Here is a 21082-nt window from a genome sequence, read left to right as displayed (position 1 = left end):
ACACAAGTGTTCACTCTTACATCATTTTTTTTGGTAGTAGTATTCTGCAATGGAACAGGTTCCCACTGAAGTTATGCCCCATCCCTGGAAGTGTCCAGGGATAGGCTGGACAGGGCTTGGAGCAACCTGGTCTAGTGAACAGTTGTCCTGTCCATGATTTGTATGGAACAAAATGATCTTTAAGATCTCACAGCCTATCCCATTCCATGATTCTGTGATTCTATTTAGTACCAGAACAGATAGGTAATGCCATAAATCCATCAGTGAGCGTAAGACTGGTTGTTGAGGATTCCCATTACCCCTGTAAGCTGCTGTAGGAGTTGCTTGAAAACACGGTCAGCTCACAGCCAGTGAAACAGGTTCTTGTGATATTTCACATTGACGTTGGCGTCATTCTATGTTACTTTGTCGGAGTATGTGAACTGAAATTCTACGTGTGTATGTCTGCCTCTGGGCTTCAGGGCAAAGTGGGGACGAGAAGGAAGACTGGAGTGTAATGAATTGAGGGAGAATGGGGAGCAGATGCAGACCTATGTAGCAGCATAATTTGGGAAGAACATGCTTAGCTGAAAGGCAGTGTTGTGTGAATATGGCCACTCTGTAGCTCCGACACTGGGGACACATCAGGGGGTCTGACCCTGGGGAATGGCAGCATGCAGGGATGGGGGCAGCAGGCACAGGACAGGTCCTTGGGCTGGGAGCAGCCTCGGGGCAGCTGGAGGCAGGGCAGGGAGCTGAGGGAGGCAGGACCACAGGGAGGGATGGGAGTGTGAGCTGCCTGTGCCTGTGCATCCACTGTGGAGCCATGTGCCCGGTCCTCCATAGCAAACCATTGGGATCCGAGGCATGGCAACCCTCTGCTGTCGATACAGGACTGGTAAAGGTCTGGTGTCCCCCAGTCATTTTTCAGTCTGGGAAGTTGTATATAGTTCCTGGCACAGGTTAAACACACACTCACCAGAGAGCTGCGGCTGCTTGCTGAGCCACCCAGAGGTTGGATTTCTCTTCATGGGCAGTACCTGCCCGTTGCAGCAGCTTCTCAGCCTCGAGAGCTCCGAGTTACTCCAGGATGGTTTTCCGAGGCTGTTGTATACTGTCTTCCAGTGCCCAGGAGATGGCACTCCTGCATTTGGACAGTGTGCAGCTGTTCCCCTTTTCCTGAAGAGGAAAATCCCATCGTGGGCTGGCTGTTTGGCTCTGCTGGGGAGGGAAGTGGCTACATTTTCAGGGTCTGGTGATTTGTCCTGTTCTGGGAGATACCAAAGCTGGGGTGGTGATCTGTGAGAAAAGTCTCTGCTCAGCAGGCAGGCGTTCCTGGGTGCGTATTGATGGCGCAAACTCCAGCAACGGGTTGTCACAGTTAAGTAGTTATCACCATAGAGGACCTGGAGATGCGAGGTCCATGCAGCTGCAGCTCCTCCAGGTGCGAAGACTTTAATTACAGTCAGGTGAAAGCATCTGTCATGAAGCATCTACAAACTGGATTAGGGTTCCACTGACTGCAGCTGTCTATGTTGGGTTTACTCCACCCATTTATACTGTACCTCCATCGGAGGTACCTAAGATCTGTGCCTGGGTGTTTTCCAGGCACGTGTGCTTCTTTCAGGATGTGGGGCTGGGAAAGAAGTTACCAGGAACTAGAGAGAAAAGAAGTGGTTTAGGTCTGAAATGATATGTGCTGTGTCCCTCTGTGGCTCAAGCCAGTGAGCAGATGCTCATGACACAGGTCTGGTTGGGATGGCACATTCCACATCCTGTATTTATCCTGGATCCACTGTCATGGAGCAGGAGGTTGATGCATCAAGCCCTGCCTGCCTGCCTCTCTCAGGAAACCTCAGAGGTGAAGGTTCGGATTTAGACTGGATATTAGGAAAAAATTCTTTCCTGTGAGAGTGGTGAGATCTCAGCACAAGTTCCCCAGAAAATCTGTGGCTGCCTCATCCCTGGAAGTATTCCAGGCCAGGTTGTTCTTGTGGAAGGTGTCCCTGGTCTAGTGGAAGGGGAATGGAATGAGGTGAGTTTTAAGGTCTGTTCCAACCCAAATGATTCTAGGATTTGATAATTCTTAGATTTTAAGGACTGCGTGACCACAAGGTGTGTAAATCCCACCATACCCAAGCTCATAGCTGTTCTCTGTCACATTTGTTATTTGTATCCCCTCTCCTGCTGGGTCACAGCTTGGAGTAGGTTTTCCTGGGGCTGTTTCTCAGCTCAGCACTTGGCTCAGTGCCTTGGCCTGTGTTGTGCTGAGCTGAGTGCCCGTTGCTATAATTTTACCTGTTTGTATCCCTTGATCTGTGTTTGTTCCCTTGAAAGTGCAGGGAGATCCATTAAAGCAGAGGCACTGGGTAAATACCGCCTGCTCCTCACTCCACCAGCACCCGGGATCAACGATTAACTCCGGGTAAACAGAGCTGACTGCCAGTCAGCCCTTGGCCACAGCAAGGAGGGACAGGGGACCCAAAGTGCTCCTCCCCAGGTGTGTGGGGAATGTAAAGGCTGGAGTTGGATGCAAAAGCTGGACGCTGCTGGAGCAGGACACTGGCATGGAACTGAAGCTCTGGTGCCTGGTGGCCATTGGACACATCCTGCTGATGGTGTGCCATGGGCGGGATCAGTCACCAGCACTATAAATAGAGCTGGCAGCGAATCTGCCCTGGGGAATAACTGCTGAACCCTGGAGCGAGGAACAGACAGCGTGGGCTGGGTGGAGGAGGTGCCTAGGAGGAGGCGTGATGCCAGTATCCTGTACTGGGGAGCCCAACAGCATGTGCTCGATGCCAATGCAGTGCCTGTAGGGCTTCAGCTCAACCGGGACGTGGATCACAGTGCTGGACGAGATCCATAAGAGCTTCCCAGTAGGTGGCAGGAATGGCAGGAGCTCAAGTGGGACTACCAGGACCTTTCTTGGAGCCTCCAGTTGGGCCTTGCCCCATCTCTGACTCTGACTCTGAGTCGGAGGATCCCAGAGCTGTGGGTGGCACAAGACCCAACGCTGCAGCACAGAACTCCTCCCAGGTCATTCACAGTGGCCACTTCATGGTGTCATGCCCGCACAGCGACTCACTGCCCCGGCGACGGCACCACCATACTGAGCCCGAACCAGCTGATCCTCGGAGTATCGATCCGACCCTCACCTGGCTCTTTGAGTGCATGAGCCTGGAGTACAGGTGAGTCCCAGGGCTCTCGCGTGTGTCTTGCAGACCCCCAGCTAGCTGAAGGCAGGAGGCTAGCTGAGCCCCGTTCCCCAGCCAGGAATTTTTTTCCATCTGACCTCCTCCTCCTCTTCTCCATGGGCTGTGATGTGCCATAGGCTCAGAAATTGCCATCCTGGAAAGTTTCAGGGAGAAGGAGCTGATGTTGGGTTGTTGGCTATGGAGTGAGGTGAGAAGCTTCTCTGTTCACATGTAGCTTGACTCTCCTCCGCTCTCCAATGAGATCAGGTATCACTGTGCCCAGCTATATTTCCCCCATGGCCAGGCCTAGCACACTCTGTAGAGCAGCAGTGACCCTGTGGACAGCTAACACTCAGTTCTTTGGCAATCCAGCCCAGAGCAGGAGTCCTGCCTTCCGTCCTTGACTCTGTCCCCATGTCCTGAGGTTATCCCATGACATGCAGCAGCACTTGGGGCTGCATGGCTGCATGGGTTTTGCCCAAAGTCTCCTGAAAGCTTTCCTCCTTCTCTCTGCAAAATAAGATGGCATTGTTCCCCTGCCACACAAATTGCCAAAGTCCAGTGACAGCTCTTTGGTGAGAACAGGACAGACTGCAATGTCTCCTGTGGCCACGGTCCACATTCTTGGAGGCAGCTCCCCTCCTTTGCCAAGCCCCAAGGTATTGATTTCTCTCCAGCGTGGCATCAGCATGACTTGCTCTTCTAGAGTCAGTGCCAAACTGCTTGCAGAGCTTTCCCAAAATGTCCAAATGTGAAAACCTAGATGATGATATCCTACCATGTGAAAGCAAAATCTCAGCAAAGCAGCCTTGAAGAGATGCTCATTGTCTCATCCAGGGTGTCATCCAGTGGCTGAGCTCTCAGGTTTGCCTTGGAGTCCTTCAGTACTCAATGCCATAGGATATGTGGTCACTGCCAGGACATTCTTGTGGATGCTGGGCACAGAGACAGCACTCCAAAAGGTACCAGTACCCACATAGTTGTGGACATCTGACCCGTCACCGTATCCCAGGTGGTGGATGGGATCATCCCAGTTTGCCAGCACAGCACAGCTCTGCTCCAAGGGGCTAGGGAAGGCAGTGCTCTGTGGGAGCACAGGGAGCATCAGTGTGGTGTGACCCAGGTGAGGATCATGCTTCATGGTTGGGCAGGTCACCCCTGAGTGCCACAAACAGGGGATGTAGAGACACTTGTGGCCTCTCCCAGCCCCATTCTTTCCATACCTGGGCCCTGCAGCTTTGAGGCTGAAGAAACAGAAACTGTCACACCAAGGTGCTCGACCTATAGACTCATGCAAGGTAGCTTCAAGTGTGCCCCTGGGCTCTGGAGCTCCCAGGCAGAGTGGAAACAGGGTACAAAGACTTTGACAGTTGGAGTACTGTGTGTGACTGGGGACTGGCCATTCCACTGCAGTCAGGGCTCCATTGCTCTAGTTCTTCCTACCCCCTGGACTCTGAGTGGCTCATTTCCCTCCCACACTGAGCATGGCAGTGCAAGTGCTGCCTCCTATGTAGTGGGACACTCACCCAAGCCTTGCCCTTCCAGGGGCAGCCACAGCTTCTCTGTGCTGGGACCTCACCACCCTCACAGGGGAGAATTTCTTCCCAAAATCTCATCTAGCCCTGCCCTCTGACACTGTGAAATCATTCCCCCTTGTCCTGTCACTCTAGGCCCTTGTCCAAAATCCCTCTCCAGCTCTCTTGGACCCTCCTTAAGCAGTGGGGGAGGGGGGCTCTAAGGTCTCCCCAGAGCCTTCTCCAGGCTGGACAACCCCGGCTCACTCAGCCTTTCTTTTGTAAGTACATTTTCGACACATTTGTAGGCAGCAGCTGGAGAAAGGTATCAGGTTGGGAAAATAGATTTAAGTGTTCTTGGTGCGTTTCTTTATTTAGTGGTGTCTGATTTGATACTTCTCTATATCATCTGCCATTTCACAGCTCCCTTTCCAGACAGGTTCCAAGAGGCAGGGGGGTCACCAGCCCAATATCCTCCAGCCCTCAAGAGAGCACCCACAGTTAAGCTCAGACTAACTTCCTAACCAAGGAGAAACCACTGTAAGCTGTCACCTGGGAGGCACCTGTGGAGTTCTTCATCCAGCCCTTGTGTAGGGCAGGGCTAGATCCAAAGCCATGTCAGATTGCTCAGGGCCATCACTTTGACAGATGGAGCCCTAGGATGTGAGCCCACCACCTGTCCAGCCTGCCCAGGGCTGCCCCTCTCCTGCAAGGAATTGCTGTCCATGGCTCTAGTTTGGAGTTTACCTGTTCCAATTCTTATGTCCATTTCCCCTTGGCCTTTCTCAGTGGATGTTTGAGAACTGTCTGCGTCCATCTCCTCCTTTGGGCAGCTGATGGCAGTAATTCTCTCTTCACCTTCTTCAGGCTGAACAAACCCATCCCTCACACTCATCTTCTGTCACATATATAAGTCCCAACCACCTTGATATCCTTTTCCAGGATCACTCCAGTTAAATCTCCCTCTTTGTCCATTGGACACAGTGTCCAGACTTGGCCATAACACTGTGAAGCAGAGAGGAAAACTATCCTGTCTTCTGGTGAGCTGTGACTGCTGCAGCCACCCATCATTTGCCGTCTGGGCTCACACAATTTCAAAGACAACTCACTAAGCTTTCCCTAAATATTTTTCAGTGGCTACAACTAGAATTCCTTCCTTCTCCAGCACTCCCCCTCTGCATTTCCCAGACATTATAGCAGTCCTGTCTCAGCCCGAACAATCTGGGGATATGACTTATCTTCCTTCCATGGGCAGGACTGTGCATCACCCCTCACTGGTAAAGAAATGTTCCCTCCTCATCAAGGTTTGCTTTCAGCAGTAACTTGTTCCTTCAGATCCCCCCCAAAGAGAAGCAACTCCCCTCTCTGAGGTCCTCCTCCTAAGGCTAGGATGAAGCAGTTCATTTTTACCTATATTCCAGGACATTCAGAGCAGCTTCCTGCTTTAATGATCCTTTTCCACTCCTGGAACATCCTGCATTCCTTGACTCCTTCCCTAGAATGTTGTTTCTCCATGTAGCCCACCTGGCTGTGTCTCATTACCCAAAAAGCTGAGGGTGGAGCTGAGCTCCTTCAGGAGCTGCTTACACTATGACCTTAGCACAAGAAGGCTCATCCTCTCCATCACCACACCCCATCCTGTCACTTATTGTCAGGAATCACTGACATGGGGAACATCCTCTTGAAGGAAGGAAAACTGGGGGCAGATTGGGAGATGTGAGCTGCAGTCACTCGTGGTCTCACCTGGTGACATCTGTCTTGGTAGGCAGGAACAGAAGACTGGGAAGTGACTTGGAACATATACTCTGCCTCTCTTGTGTTTTAAAACAAGGTTTCTACTTCTTATCAGCCTCTGTCTCCCCTGGGAGAGGAGGAATTGCTGCTACTGATTCTCTGATTCACAGTGCCTTAAATGCTCACCCAGGGGTAATGAACACCAGGCAGAGACTCCAGGGATGCACTTACAGGAGTTCATCCAACCCCATTTTTCTTCTGGAAGAAGACCTCTGTTCTAAGGGGTCTGATGAGTGGGGAAGGATTGTGCTTGGGCTTAACCCACCCATGCTGCACCGTGGCTCTGCTGTCATTAGTGGCAGGGAGTTGCACTCCGTTCTTCTGTCATTCCCTAAGGTTTTGATGCTGATCCTGTTCAAGGATTGTGCTGCAGGACTGGGCTGGTGTGCTGGTGCGGCCCTGCATCTCTCCAGATCATGCCTCTCTTCCCTGCTCGTCTTGCTCTTGATGAAGATGAAAAGGTACTCGTGTTGCCATGAAATCAAAGACTGCAACACCTGAAACTGCTGGATGGGTAAATGAATCACAGACTAAACAAGGTGCTGCTGGACCCATGCCAGTGCTGGACCCAGGCTGAGCCCTATTGCCACCTCACCCTATCCCGCAAACACCCTGTCGCCAGTGGCAGGATTCGTGTTCCCCTCCTTCTGACAGTGTAGGGCACCAGGACCCCCAGCCTGTTTGGGGCACCCTATACCCCTCCCACGGTTCAATGTGAAGTTTGTATCAATCTCCCCAGGGGAGATAATTGCAAGGAAGGGTGGGGCCCTCTTCAAGGCAAAACAGGGAGCAAAGATCAGCCTGGTAAGCCCCAAAACTGAAGGGATCATTAAAGGGGGGAAAAAGGCATTTGGTGGTAAAGTTCAGAGGCATCTCCCTGCTGCCTCCAGGTCCCACAGCAACTCCTAGCTATGACCCACGGGCCTCACACGAGGCCAGTGTGTCCCACAGGCTCAGGCTGCTCTTCTCAGCTGGCTGTGAATGAGGAACATGCCCTTGACCAGCAGGATCTGGCCACGTGCCCAGGAATTCTGTCCCTTCCATTGGCTCCTTCACTTGGCACCATCTTGCTGTTTGCCTTGTGCTCCTGGGGAAAGTTCAAAATCCTGGTGATAGTGGAGTGATCAGTATCAGCCTTGACTCTCTGCCGGTTGGAGTCACAGGTCCTGCCCCAGGCCCTGGGGCTGTGTGTCAGGCTGGTTCTCCCTTGGGAGACCATCCCCATCCACTCCTGCACCTACTCCTAGACACCTCCCTGCATCAGGCTCTGGAATTGTAGGGCTCCCCAGTCTTCCCCCTCTGCCAGAGGCAGATTTCAAGGCAGGTCAAAAGAGAACCTACCAAAATCATTATTTGAGAACAGTTAGAAGTTTCACAAGTTTGAATGAACAAGTCAGAGGCTTCATACACCACTCTCATCCCCAGCATCTCCCTGGGGACACTGCCTGGTGGCACCTGAAGGGGCTGGGAACAGGGGATACAGCACCCTGGCACCAGCTCAGCCTCCACCTTTCCTGCTCCACGCATGTACCAAGAAAAAGTGGGAGTCAAAGCAGCACCAAGATACTTAGGGTACAAACGGTCTGCTGGAGAGAGAGACATGGCTTCCCAGGCAGGAATGCCATGCAGCCTGCAGCCAGCAGCTCTCAAAGGGACCCCTGGAGCACCTGACATTTCCCTGAGGCCATTGGGAGAGCTGGAGAGGTGAAATGGACCTCAAAGTAAGGCAGAGGGACACTGTCCTTCCCCACAGAGCTCCTGGGGCAGCAGGGCCCTTAGGACCTCCTGGGTGGCTGCACATGAGGGATTGTGTCCCTTGGCTGGTTGGAAACAGGGAGTGAAATGAGGCTTCCTTTCACTGCAGATCCCATCAGGGACATCACCACCCACACTAAGATGAGCTGCAGAACAAACACAGCTGCCTCTGGGCATCAGGAATTGGGAAGCAGGGAGCCCAGCTCGGGCTGGGGTGGGCAGGTTTGCAGGGATCAGTGTGGAGAAGAGGCTGGGGCAGCTCTGTCTGAGGGCAGGGCTGATGTCACTCTGTGTCTGTCTTGGAGCACAGGCAAGTGTTCCTTAACATCCTGATCATCCTCTAGTGTTGTCCTGCCTTCCCAGACCCTCCACAGTGGCTGCCCCTGACTGCCCCAGCTGAAGACAGCATTTCCAAGCCTTGCCTGGTGTTAAAGGGAAGGTCAGAATTAGAAGCCCAAACACCGTGATGAGGCAAGAGCCACTACCAGTACATGTCACCACACATCTCACCAGGAGACTTGCCTTCCTGTCCCCCAGGGTCAGAACACAGCTGGCTTGGTTGGGGGCAGCGGGATTCCGCCTCGAAGCTGAGGTTCAGACATCAAGGAATCAATGCCTCAGTGTGCTGCGCTTTAATCCAGGGGTTTGAGACACCTCCTGTGGGTCTGTGAAGCTAAAGGTTTAGGGCTGTGCTTTTCCCAGGGTGTGCAGAAGCTTGGAATTCTCCTGTGGGTGCTCTCACAGATGCCTGGCAAACACCTGCAGCAGAGCCACATGCTCCTGACTTCCACCAGGCTGGTGGCCCCTGGGCATCTTTCAAGGTGGTACCCCTCAGCCTCCCCTTTGCTTGGTGTTTCAGTGGGAAGCTAGTATCTCCAAAGTGGAAGAATTTCAAGGGGCTGCGACTGCTTTGCTGGGAAAAAATTCGACTCAACAACGTGATCTGGAGAGCATGGTACATCCAGTGTGAGTATGGGCCAGACCCCACTCTGCCAGATGCCAGGCTGTGGGATGGGGCTGGCATTGGAACGGCCATGTACAGGTGCAGAGATAGCGATGGGGCATGGATACAGCCAGCTGCATTCTCCCCTGTGCAGATGTGGAGCGGAGGAAAAACCCTGTGTGCAGCTTCATCACCCCTCTGGAGGGCATGGAGGCTGATGAGCACCGAAAACCAGAGGTAGGGCAGAGTCCCTTGCACCCCTCTGGGGCAGCAGCAGGTCTGTGTGGCACAGTGGGGATCTGAGGGCACGATGCATTTCATAGATTTGCTGGAAAAGGTGTTTCTGATATGGCACAAGGAAAGCTGCCCTGCCTCTGGGGTGCTGGGGCCAGGGAGCTCAGCCATGACCCCCTGTCCTGCCCCCCAGGCTGTTGTGCTGGAGGGCAACTACTGGAAACGCCGCATTGAGGTGGTGATGAGGGAGTACCACAAATGGAGGATCTACTATAAGAAGCGGGTGAGTGGCTCTGCCCGTGCTGCTCCCCATCATGTGGCAGTGCCAGCAGTGGGATGGAACCGTGTGCCCAACCTGCAGCCATGGCTCACAGGGCGGGATGTGACAGGCTTTTGCCAGCATGGGAGGGGGATGCTGGCTGGCCCCCTGAGCTCTCCCTGCCTGGGGGGGTGACGTAGGCTGTCTTCTCCTTCCAGCTCCGAAAGTCCGCACGAGAGGGAGAGATCTGCAGTCCAAAGCAGGTGAGCCTGCTGAGAAAGGGTGGGAAGTGGGAGAAAGTGGGGTAAAATTTGCATCCCTGCACTGGGCAGAAGGGCAAAGACAATCACCAGGGTATGATAAGCCCATTGGAATGGGATGATAAGCATCTGGGATGCTGGATTCACCCTCTGGAAGCAGCAATGTGCCAGGCATTAAGGTTTGCAGGGAGCATGGGAGCTGCCATGGGGCCAGGCATGGACCCTGCCCGCAAAAGGTGTCCACTGGGCTCCTTTCCTCTATCTCATGCAGGACGAGGATGTCTGGAGGCCAACAGAGAAATGGTGCAACCAGCTCTTCTGCAATGTAGTGCCCATGCTGCTTGGGGATGAGGAGGAGGAGTGCGGGAGCAGGCAGCATTTTGATTTGGACACCTTCCTTTCGGACATATCTGATACCCTCTTCACCATGACACAGATGCCCAGCACCCACCAGGCACTCCCTGAGGATGGTAGGTGTTGCAGACCATGCTTCAGCAGGATGTGGAGGAGGAATCCAGATGCTGCCTCTTGGCTTAGCCTCTGAGAGCTGCCAGTCATGCTTTTGGGCAGGCAGGGTCCCCTGGCACCTGCCCTGATGGAGCAGGGGGAAGGGATGTTCTTGGCCTGCCTAAACAGGGGCCAACAGGGGAGGGGATCCTTAAGGAGTGTTTGGGCAGGTTGAGATCATCTCCTTCTCCTGTAGTTTCCTATGTACCCGCATGCGCTGTCCCATGGCTGAGCTCCCCAGGGACCACAGGCACCATGAAGGACTTTGCCCCTTCAGGTGACCCCTCTGGGCAGGTCTTGCTTCCATAGCCACTCATTGCTGTACCTACCTGGCCATGTGCCTCAGGCATCTGCAGCTCCAGCCAGGTCCTGTGCCAAAGATCAGCCTTTCACTGGGGTTCCTGGGAACTGGATGAGGCCCTAGAGGTGCTGATGGACAGAGTGGTGGGATGGGATGGCCTTGGCTCTCCACAGGGTAGGCACTTATCTCCCTGCCCAGCGCAGGGTGCAGTGATACAGGGTGACTCTGAGGTGACACAGAAGAGTGGCAGCCAGGTAGGTGTCAGGGCAGTGGTGGGAGCAGCCCTCAAGGTGGGTCTTGGGGATGCTGTGGCTGGGCCTTGATGTTCCAGCTCTGCCCTCTTCCAGTGTACGTTGGGAACGCTGACGTGATACAGCCGGATTTGGCACCCCTGCAGCCCAGCCTGGATGACATGGACATATCAGGTAAGAAGCAGCCTGAATACAGTACCACATCCCACCCAGCCCTGTGCCCTGTGTCTGCCTAAAATGCGGGGTCACAGGTTTGGCCAGTGGAAGCTGCTGAGACAGGCAGAAAGCACTGGACACCCAATGGCATAGGAAAAGCAGCATGGATGGGCAGGGGCTGAGGGCAGAGCCTTGTTATGACTACCTGCCCCTGGAAAGAGCCATGGAAGGTCAGGAAGGGCTTGGCCAGGAGCTGTGGGAGGGGATTTCTACCAAAAGAGGGTATTTCCAGGAGTGCCAGAGCCCCTCATTTTGGCTGCAGATAGGGGAAGTACAATTGTCCCCCAGAGGAAGAGGAAACCTTTAGAGGGTATGTTCTGCGGAGTGCCTTCCTCACCCCGCACTGCCCAGCCAGCCTGGGTGGTTGGCTTGGAGCTGGGACCTTGCACTGGGCTGTGCTACATTCTCTGGGGACAAGTCACTGTCCCTGCCAGGCTGCCCAAAGACAAATCTGGTGCTGTTTTCCAGCTGGGGGCAGCTGAGGGAACACCAGCAAGTGGGCAGTGGCAAACTCCCCCATGCTGCCATGCAAGCTCTAAGCTGTGAATGTCCATGCAGTCAGCTGGGGACATGTTCTGGTCTCAGCACTGTCCCCAGATGCCAGGGCAAGGCACTATTGGGGACCAGCTTTGCCCTCAAACCTGCTAGAGCTGGTAGCCTGTGCACACTGTGCAGAATAGGAGCTGGTGGGGGTTGATGGCTACCCAGCTATAGCTAATGGCCTTGGGCAGCACCAGCATCTCCAGACCCCTCTGTGAGCACCCTGGAGCTTTGTGGCCCATCTCCACTTCCTCCAGGAGGAGGAAAAAAGGGTACTTGTAGCATATGGCTGTGGAGTGTTGCAACACCAGATGCTGGCAGAGAGCAGGCTGGGCACTCCATGTGTCAGGGCTGGTGGTGGCATGGGCGCCCTTGGGATGGATGCTTTTGGGTTGGATGAGGTGGGAAGACTCCTGCCAGCACCCTCTCAATTCCAACCATAGATCACATCAGAGTGAGGTGTGCTAGGAAGAGGGACTGTTGCCATGGCTGGTGCTTCACCTTCTGTCCCTGGTGCCCCAAGTGGGCATCAGTTGCTGGAAGGTGTGACAGCTCCAAGTGGGTCAAATTGACACTTAGTAAGTGTCCCTTATCCCAAGAGGTCCTGTATGGTGTCATAGCAGCTCCAGCACCTCTCTGAGGGCCCAGCATGGCCTTAAACTCAGCAGGAGATGGCAGGAGCACAGTGGTTCCTTTCTGAGCCAATACATCATCAGGATGGCTTTTTTCCTGGGAAAAGGCCTGCGTTTTGCTTCAGGGTGCTTCTTGGCAATGAGATGGGTCTTACTGCAGAGCACAACATCACGAGGAAACATCCCTTCCTGCTCTGACCATGTCCAGCACCTCATCCCAGGGACACTGCTAGGGCTGGAGAGGGTCCCAAGTCTAGCTGTGGCTCCTGGTCTGCCAGGCTAGTGTGTTCTGGGACAGAGCAGCATCCCATGGGGCGCTTGCAGACCTGTTGGTGGGAGTTTTGTCCTGGATGGAGCAGCTCCCTTGGTGATAAGGGGTTACCTCTGAGTACTGTGTGTGCCATGTACCCCTGGGGCTGTGGGGAGAGGAGATTGGGGTGCTGCATGCCAGCCAACCCAATTATGTCCCAAAAGGTCAATTTTTCAGCAGGGCAAGCAACTTGGGAGCAAGGATCACCCAGCAGCCTCGTGCAAAGTTACACAGGGCAGGCATGTGGGGTGGGCACCATGGGGTCACAGGGCTGTCATTGTGTGGGGTGGTGTGGCAGAGCTCAGTGCCTGTCAGTCAGTGCCTGCAAACCAATCCCCAAATGAGGAAGCATCTCGTGTCTGCGGCGGGTGCTGGAGTGCAGTGTGAAGCAGATGGAGAAGTCCTGAAGGCAGAGGTGAGGGAGCAGTCCAGCCCTGTGCCGCGCTGGCACCGTGCTCCAGGTAGGATCGGTGCTGGGCACTGGGGCTGGGCTGTCCGTCCCATGGGGTGGCAATGCCCTGCTGCACTGCAGGGCTCTCCCCAAAGCCTGGGACAAGTGCTGGAAGGTCTTTGGGTTGGGAAGGCCCAATCACATTGGAGAGCATCCCCAGGTTTGAGCAGGATAACAAAAGTGTGGTTTGTTTACCACACAGTCTCTTCTCCCTTGAGCAGGCTGTGCCCTGGCCATGCTGCACTGCCTGGAGCAAAACAGGGTGATTACAACAGTGAGGAGGAGCATGGGCAAGAGCTACAGGGTGAGGACGGGGCCGGAGAAAGGGAGGAAAAGGCTCCCAGGGACTGCCAGTCACCTTCCATCCCTGTAGCACAGTGAGAGGCTAAAGAGGGTCTGACAGGCATGGCAAGAGGCACAATCAGATCTGACAGCCTATAAATACCTGCAGAACTTCAGTGCTGGTGGCGGGGACATCCTGGTGTGGTCATGGCTGAGGTGGGGGCAAGGTGGGGCTAGACTGCATCCCAGGAAGGCCAAGCTCCTGCCTGCCAGCACCGCAGCACACACTGAGTGCTGGCCTGTGGACGGGCAGGGATGGCCCTGACATGCTGTCAGGGACTCACAATGGCTGTGGCAGGGTTAAGGGGCAGTCTGAGAGCTGACTGGGACATCTTGGCAGTGGCTCTGTCCTGTCTCACATCAGTGTTCCCCTCAGATGGCAGTGCTGGCATGCTGGAATCATCACCGTGCCCAGTCCCATGGCATCCCACAATGCTGGCATGTTTGTTCCTCTGGTGTAGATTCAGCAGGGTCTCAGGCCTTTGTGAATCCCAGACAGGGCAGCCCAGGTGCTAGAGCCTGAACCACAGATGATGCCCTGAGCATGGCTGTGCACACCAGACAGGCAGAACTAGCAGCAGGAGCTGGCATTGCCAGTGCCAGCCAAGGGCTAGAGAGCACAGCTGGGTGCTTCCCAGAGGACATGCAAGTGCCTGTCCCCAGTGGCTGCTCAGGCACTGTGCCTGTGCCAGGGGCTGCCAAGCAGCAAACCCAGTGAACCCTCCTGCTCCATCCTGCAGGGAAGCATCCAGCAGTGCCATTCATATCCCACAGTCATCCTCTCCATGAAAAACCCTCCTTGTGGTGATGCCAGAACCAGCACTGACACAGGCACTGAGCCAAGGCATTCATGGGGCTGATGTGCCCAGGGAGACAACTGCCACAAGTGTGGGACCAACCCTTTGCGCTGTGTTGTCTGGGCCTCCGGAAGGACCAGGGCTGTTGGAAGGAGAGAGGAAGGGAGCGGGAGTCGCGGCAGGGTCACGCGGCTCAGCTTTGGGAAGGCCATGGGATGTGGTTAGCCGCAGGCTGCGCATACAGCAGCGCTGGACTGGGCAGCACAGAACTTGTCACCATGCCAGGGGACCATCTCCACGGCTTGGGAATGCCATGACCTGATTGCCCATCCCCTCTGCTGTGGCTGCCCCCCAGCCAGGGTGTCACAGTCCCTGCCCCACCCTGGGGCTGATACAGCAACACACACCTCTGGGAACAGCTCTGGGGCTGGAGCACATGGAACTCAACTGGGTGTCAGGGATGGGGTCCCCACACTTGGCTGGAGTTCCAGGTGGGTTTTTCTGCCCCTATGCATGTGGCAATGCTGGCCCTGGGTGAACATGTGCTGGAGCTGCCTGGCCCCAAAAAGTGCAAGCTGCCAGTAACGGGGTATGTTACTGGCATAACTGGCGTAACATGAAGTAACCCCTCATGCCCCAGGGTGTCCCCTTCCTTTCTGGGCAGGTCCACTTGTGCCGGTCACTGTGTCTCCACTTGGCTCTGCAGAAATCTTCACCAGCCACCGGCCACCCCTATCTCAGACACAACCGGGCTACCAGGATCCATCCTGCTTCTCGCCTATGGCTGAACCCCTGTTCAGCAGTGGGGAGTCCCTGATGGGTGCTCGGAGTCTGCCTGTGAGTCCCGAGGCCCCAGTCCTACCTGGCACCCTCTTCCAAGTGAGTGGGATTCCAGCTTGTAGCCTGGGGCTTACTGGTGGTGTACCAGTCACCCGCCCTGACCCTGCCATGTCTTCTGCAGCCCAGTGATGCCTCCCAGCTCAGCCTCCACAGCACCTTCCCGGGCTCCGAGCTGCCTCCGGCTCCCCTGCCCCCCGAACACCCCGACGTGGCACCCAGCAGCCTCAGTCCCCAGCTCCGACACAAGCCCACACTGCAGTACGACTTCCCTGGCAAGTGCCTCAGCCTGGAGCCACCAACACCCCACTATGTCCCCACCATCCCATCCCCCCAGGCACCACTGCTGAGCCTGGAACCCTCCTTCTCCCCTGCCTCAACCCCTCTCTCTAAGTTCCCTTACAGCAGTTCACCTGACCCCTCACTTGTCACCCACACTACCTCCCCTCCCTCAAGGCCTTGCTTTTCCCCCTGCATCCCAGGGCTGGGCTATGCCACAGGCATGGGGCCCCAGGGATACCCCGGCCCTGCTGTCTCCCAACTCCTCCCCCAAGCCCTGCTGGGCAACCCCAGGTTTGCTCCCTCCAAGGGGCTGCCCCAGGGTGGAGGTGGGTGGCCCAGGCCAAAGTCCAGCGGCACCAAGGCAAGAAGGCTGCCAGGACATCCCCTGTCCCACCTGCCTGAGCCCAACCCCTGCCTGAGCCAGCTCCTGACCACAGGTAACACGGTTGGGGGGCTGTGGGGGGACACAGGAATGAGGTGGGGGGCATGTTATTGTGGGGAACAGAGTAGGGACCCCATTTCTCCCTGGCGTTGGGATGCAGGGAATACTGGGCAGGGCACATGGCAGTCCCCATAGCAGGGTAATTCCAAATCCAGGGGTGAAGCCGTGCCTGAGGGATCACCCTAGGTTCAGTGGCCTCAGGGGGAGATGCAGCCCAGCCCCAGATCTTGGCTACAGGCACTGCTGAGAAGTTCCTGTGTCCCCAGTCTGGTCTCTGTGGCCCTGTTGGCACAATGGGATGGGGGGTCACTGGTGTCCTGCCTGATACGCTGCCTGTGGGTGTGATGGGACAGGTCCCTTGGGCACTGTCATGGCCTCTGCTTGCTTGAGGAGGGGCTGGGGCTCCCTGCCTGCACAAGGCTCCCGAGAACATCCCTGTTTTGAAGAGAACAAGAGAACACCTCCAGAGGTGCATCCCTGTTCTTTGGGGCAATCCAGCAGGGAAGGGGCTGCAGCAGTTCTGGTGTAGGGAGGGGCTGGCTGTTTCCTGGGGCAGGGAAGGTCACCCCAGCCCCAACAGCCCAAAGCAGCAGTTCCCATCTGCTCCCTGCCCCCTCAGCCAAGCAGGACCTGGTGCTGGATCCCCCTTGCCTGATGGGTGCAGGACTCATGCCCACAGCCCCTGTCTCACCGGTAAGCACTAAACAACCCTCTGGGTTGGGAATTTCCTTCTCCTGGCTGCTGGGGAAGGGGCGGAGATGGGTTTTGGGGGCTCACACTTTGCTGTGGGCTGGACAGAAATGGAGGGGGCATGTGGCTGGGGATAGTAGGAGTTGCCTGAGTTTCTTCTCCTGTAAAAGAACCAACACAGAGGTGAGAGACATCCTGCTTACATCCAGGGCTGCTGGGACTGCCCCTGCAGATGGTGGCATGGGGCTGCATATCCCCCTTCCCTATCCTCTCATGGGGGTATGGCTGCCAGTGCCTGGGCAATGGCCAGCCTGGTGTGCATGGGGTGCTGATCTCCCAACTTCCCCTTCCCTCTGCCTTCTCCCAGCAGCAGAGCACTGTCCCCAAAGTCCCTGCCACCTTCCTCTCCAGAATGGCCCAGATGAGCCCAGGACTGGCTCCTGGCTCCAGCCCTTCCCAAGTGTTGCTGCACACAGTGGGCATGCAGCCGAGCCCCCTACAAGTCCCCAAGGCAGAGCAGCTGTCCCCCACCTTGACTTGTGGTGAGTCTGGAGCACCCCAAGGAGCTCCACAGGGCACTGGGGTTCCTGCAGAGAGCTTGGACCAAACACTGTGGGAATTTTAATTTTGGCTTCAAACCCAGCTATTTTCATTTATCCGGCTGAGCGTGGAGGGTTCCTTCTGTGCCCCTTCACCTGCCGCTTTCTCCAGCAGCAAAAGCAGAAATAGGGAAAGACAAAAATGGAGTAAAATGTCGGACTGTGGTTTTGAAACCCCGGAGTTTGGTTTTGGAGCAAGAAGCATCCGCTTTCACCCACAGTAACCAGCGCGGCTGCTGGAAACCAGGCTCTGGTGTTCCCAGTTCAGTTTGGTGCTGCATACGACAACCTTGCTGCCCTCGCAACTCTTTCCATGGAATTTCCACCCCAAAAAATCCTGGGAATTTAAAATGTCAAATCCCAGATGTTCCCATTTCTGAGCAGCTGTAAAATGAGTGGGATTTGGGATAATGTGTGCTTGGAGGCTGAAGTGGAGCATCCCTATCAGCTGAGTGGGGTGGATTGTCCTGGGGTGGGGGCAGCACTGTGGGATGCCCCTCTCTTCCCATCCCAGGTGCTGAGAAGTCACCTTGTCACGAGTGCTGTTGCTATCCCTCTCTTTATAGCAGCACCTTCCCTTTTTCAGGCAGTGACTGGCGCAAGCCCAGCCAGGCTTCCCCAGAACCCACTGCAAAGCTGGGCACTAGCATCTCCCTGCACCAGCCTGTGTCTCATCTGGGAAGGCCTGAGTCCAGCAAGGTATGGCAGGAGCTGCCAACTTCATATGCACTCCCTTTCCTCCACCCCTGAAGACACCATCCACCCTCACTTGAAGCTTTGGGCCAGCCTGTCCACAATGGGGCTGCTGGCCCATGGCTGTCCCTGCTGCTGGGAGGTGCCTGATGGCACTGACCTGCAGCTGGAGAGCCGCCGCATCACACACATCTCCGCTGAGCAGAAGAGACGCTTCAACATCAAGCTTGGCTTCACCATGCTGCACAGCTTGGTGAGCACACTGAGTGCTCAGCCCAGCGTCAAGGTGAGTACCCAGGGCCAGCCCTGGGCATGCGGGGACATGGCATCACCCAGAGATGCTGCATCCCTGCTGTGACCCACAGTGCAGAGCTCCTCTCCTGTGCCCCAGACTGTGGTGCAGGAGGCTAGAGCACACAGCAGGCACACAGTGCGGCCGTGCGAGGGTGGTCTGGGTTCCCTTTCTCTCTCACCCCACGGCCCCCCAGATCAGCAAGGCCACCACCCTGCAGAAGACAGCCGAATATATCTGCAAGCTGCAGCAGGAGCGGGCAGCTCTGCAGGATGAGGCACAGCGTCTGCGGGACCAGATTGAGGAGCTCAACAGCTCCATCAAGTAAGGGGGCCATGGCGGGGAGAGATGGGGGGAGCACGGTCTGCTTTGGGGTAGCCAGGCAGGGCAAGCAGCTGTGCCAGGACAGCAGCAGGTCTCCCTGGAGCACCTCCCAGCTGACTGTCCCTCTTCAAACCCTCTCTGTGGGAGGGCTGATGCTCAAGAGGCAGGATGGAGTTGGGCCAGGTCCCACACCTGCCCTGGGAGGGGGACATTGGCTGGTAACTCCTGCTGAGCTTCCGTGGCTCCCAGCCTCCTGAACGTGGCCCCACGACACTGGTTGTGCCCCACAGCCTGTGCCAGGAGCAGCTGCCGGCCACAGGGGTGCCCATCACACGCCAGCGCTTTGACCACATGCGTAAAATGTTTGACGAGTATGTTTGCTCCTCCACACTGCAGAACTGGAAGTTCTGGATCGTATCCTTTGGGGCCAGTGCCTGCTGCTCCCTCTTACCCTACACCAGACACCAGGTGCTCTGGTTCATCTGCTGCTACTGGGTCTTTGGGGTCCCTCAATCTCAGGAGACTTTGGGGACCACTGGGAGATGTTTCCCAGAGAAAGTCACGTGGTGGGAACACACTGATGTTCTGTGGTTAGGAGGGATGTTCTTCTCCAAGGCATCAAAAACAGTTGAATAAATGGTTCTCAGGAAGAAGGGAAGTGGATCTAAGCTTGTGGAGGGAATTGCTCCTGATGACATGGGAACTGGCTCTGAGAGGCAGCAGCCATGGATTAGGATAAGCCCAGACACAAAACTGGGGACATGATGACTTCATCTGCGTGGTTGCATGGCATACCCTGGAAACACAGATGGAGAGGATCAAGGAAGCAGGGAACCTGTGGGCAAAGGGCTGGATCGGCTCCTCTGTGAGTACGGATTAGACACACTGGGACTCACTGGCAGAGCCTGTGAGGTCTGTGAAATCTCAAGTGGGGCAGAGTGATGAAAGGCACTGCTGCCCATGGTCCCATGCAGCACACGTCATGTGGAACAAGGTGGAGGTGACTTCTGGGGGAAGAGCTGGGGAACTCCTTCCTCAGGACATGGGGTGCCATAAAGCCAGTACGGGCTCCAGGACATGCTTATGGTTGGAGGTATCTTGTGGAATACTGCCTGCACAAAATTACCAGGCTGGTCCCTGCAGGCTGGAAGCAACAGGGGAGCTTATGAGACACATTGGTGTCCTACCTTGCCCCTGAGCGCTTTGCTAGCTGGTTCCCTGACCTGCTCTGGAGGACATACCTTGTGTCTCAGCAACCTTTTCTGGAAGCTCCAGCCATGACAGGGGGTTTGCACTGCCTACCCACGTGACACTCATGCCATGACCCCAGCAATCTGGGCTAGTGCCAGGTGTGGTGCTGTGCTGGGAAGGCACTCAACAGATCTGTTCCATGGCCTGTCCTGCTGTCCCAGTAGTTCTGCTCCATGTCTAGACAGGAAAGTCTGTCCTGCTGCCATAGGAGGGTGATGCCCACACTGGGAAGAGTGAGACCATTGTCATAGCAAAGCTGGTCCTTAACTCTTTTGATCCCACCAGTTCAGTATCATCATCCGGCCTCTCTTCGAGTCTTTCAATGGCATGGTGTCCACAGCCAGCATGGAGAGCCTCACCCAAACATCCCTTGCCTGGCTGGACCAGCACTGCTCCCTCCCAGCGCTTCGGCCAAGTAGGTGCCTGTGCCTGGCTGTGGCACCTTGAGCTAGCTGGGTTGGCATGGACTGAGGGAAAGACAGAGGCGGAAAGGACAGGGGTGTCCTGGGGGACGGTAGGGCTTATCTGTGGGATGTCCTGGGGCGCCTGCTCACTGCTTTCCCGCGCTCCTGTCACCCACGCCCCAGCTGAGCCGGAAGTGCCCTAACCCCGTCTCCTGGCAGGGCAGGCTCAGCCCTCCCCACAGCCCCTCAGGGTGGGTTTCACTTCACTGCGTGTGCTGCGGGAGCGACCGGTCCCACCGTTCCGGGGGCTGGACCGGGCCGGGCAGCGCCATCTTCCCCAGGAAGCCCCCTGTCTCCTGTCCCCGCAGCCGTCCTGAGCTCTCTGCGGCAGCTGAGCATCTCCACCTCCATCCTCAGCGACCCGGCCCGAGTCCCCGAGCAGGCGGCACGGGCAGTGGCGGCGCTGGCACGCCCCAGCGCCTCCTCCTCCTCCTGACTGGTCCGGGGTTTCCGGGATGTCCCACGGGCACCGGCGTGGGGAGCCGAGACTGCGCGAGGGCTGTCCCGCCCCGACCCCCTGCAATAAAGGACTTGCTGTGCCACGGACCCCGCGTAGTTCTTCAGCCCGGGGGCCGCTTTGGGCACGGCCGGGAAGGGCGGAGAGGGACCGGGACTTGACGGGGGTATTACCGGAGGGATGAAAGCCATTACTGGGAAGGGGGCCAGGGGCTGGGGGGGATAAGGGAAACTGAGACTGGCGGCAAGTGAAGGAAGAGGCTGTGAGGCGGTGGTGCGGGCAGGGGAGCGGGGTGATGGCCCGGGCTCGGGGGAGCAGGGACTGGAGGGGGGGCGGCGTTGGGGAGCATGAGGACAGGGGCTGGGGGGGCAGGGGCCGGGGTAGGAGGGACGTAGAAGCTGGGGGTGGGATGAGGGACCCCTGGGTTGTGCGGAAGGCACGGGCTGGGGTCGTCAGGTGCTGGGGGGCT

At 56.3% G+C, this 21082-nt stretch overlaps 1 protein-coding gene across 2 annotated transcripts; it reads left to right on the top strand.

The window, feature by feature from the left end:
• The first annotated feature begins 760 nt into the window (after positions 1-760).
• Positions 761-20702, top strand: MLXIPL (MLX interacting protein like). 2 transcript variants are annotated; one of them, XM_015646875.3, is made up of 17 exons: positions 779-3170; positions 9099-9205; positions 9337-9419; positions 9610-9699; positions 9894-9938; positions 10207-10405; positions 11091-11168; positions 14947-15161; positions 15244-15838; positions 16463-16536; positions 16901-17075; positions 17719-17831; positions 17992-18111; positions 18314-18441; positions 18732-18855; positions 19978-20107; positions 20465-20702. In XM_015646875.3, the coding sequence occupies exons 1-17, from the start codon at positions 2872-2874 to the stop codon at positions 20590-20592; spliced, it is 2703 nt and encodes a 900-aa protein (XP_015502361.1). In that variant the 5' UTR covers positions 779-2871; the 3' UTR covers positions 20593-20702. The 2 variants fall into 2 exon arrangements, with proteins under 2 accessions (XP_033374833.1, XP_015502361.1); XM_033518942.1 differs by lacking the exons at positions 18732-18855; positions 19978-20107; positions 20465-20702 and having other exon boundaries at positions 761-3170; positions 18031-18406.
• Positions 20703-21082: the final 380 nt, after the last annotated feature.

This window comes from Parus major, chromosome 19 (assembly GCF_001522545.3).
Source record: "Parus major isolate Abel chromosome 19, Parus_major1.1, whole genome shotgun sequence".
NCBI classification, from domain to species: Eukaryota; Metazoa; Chordata; class Aves; order Passeriformes; family Paridae; genus Parus; species Parus major.
The sequence above is the reverse complement of the archived record's forward strand: the minus strand, read 5'-3'. Positions and strand labels throughout refer to the sequence as shown.

Bases quoted from the DNA above. Each gene is read 5' to 3' on its own strand.
- MLXIPL (XM_015646875.3), top strand. From the start codon at position 2,872: ATGGCAGGAGCTCAAGTGGGACTACCAGGACCTTTCTTGGAGCCTCCA. The intron at 11,169-14,946 runs GTAAGAAGCAGC...CTTTCTGGGCAG, and splicing joins GGATGACATGGACATATCAG to GTCCACTTGTGCCGGTCACT. The intron at 20,108-20,464 runs GTAGGTGCCTGT...CTGTCCCCGCAG, and splicing joins CCTCCCAGCGCTTCGGCCAA to CCGTCCTGAGCTCTCTGCGG.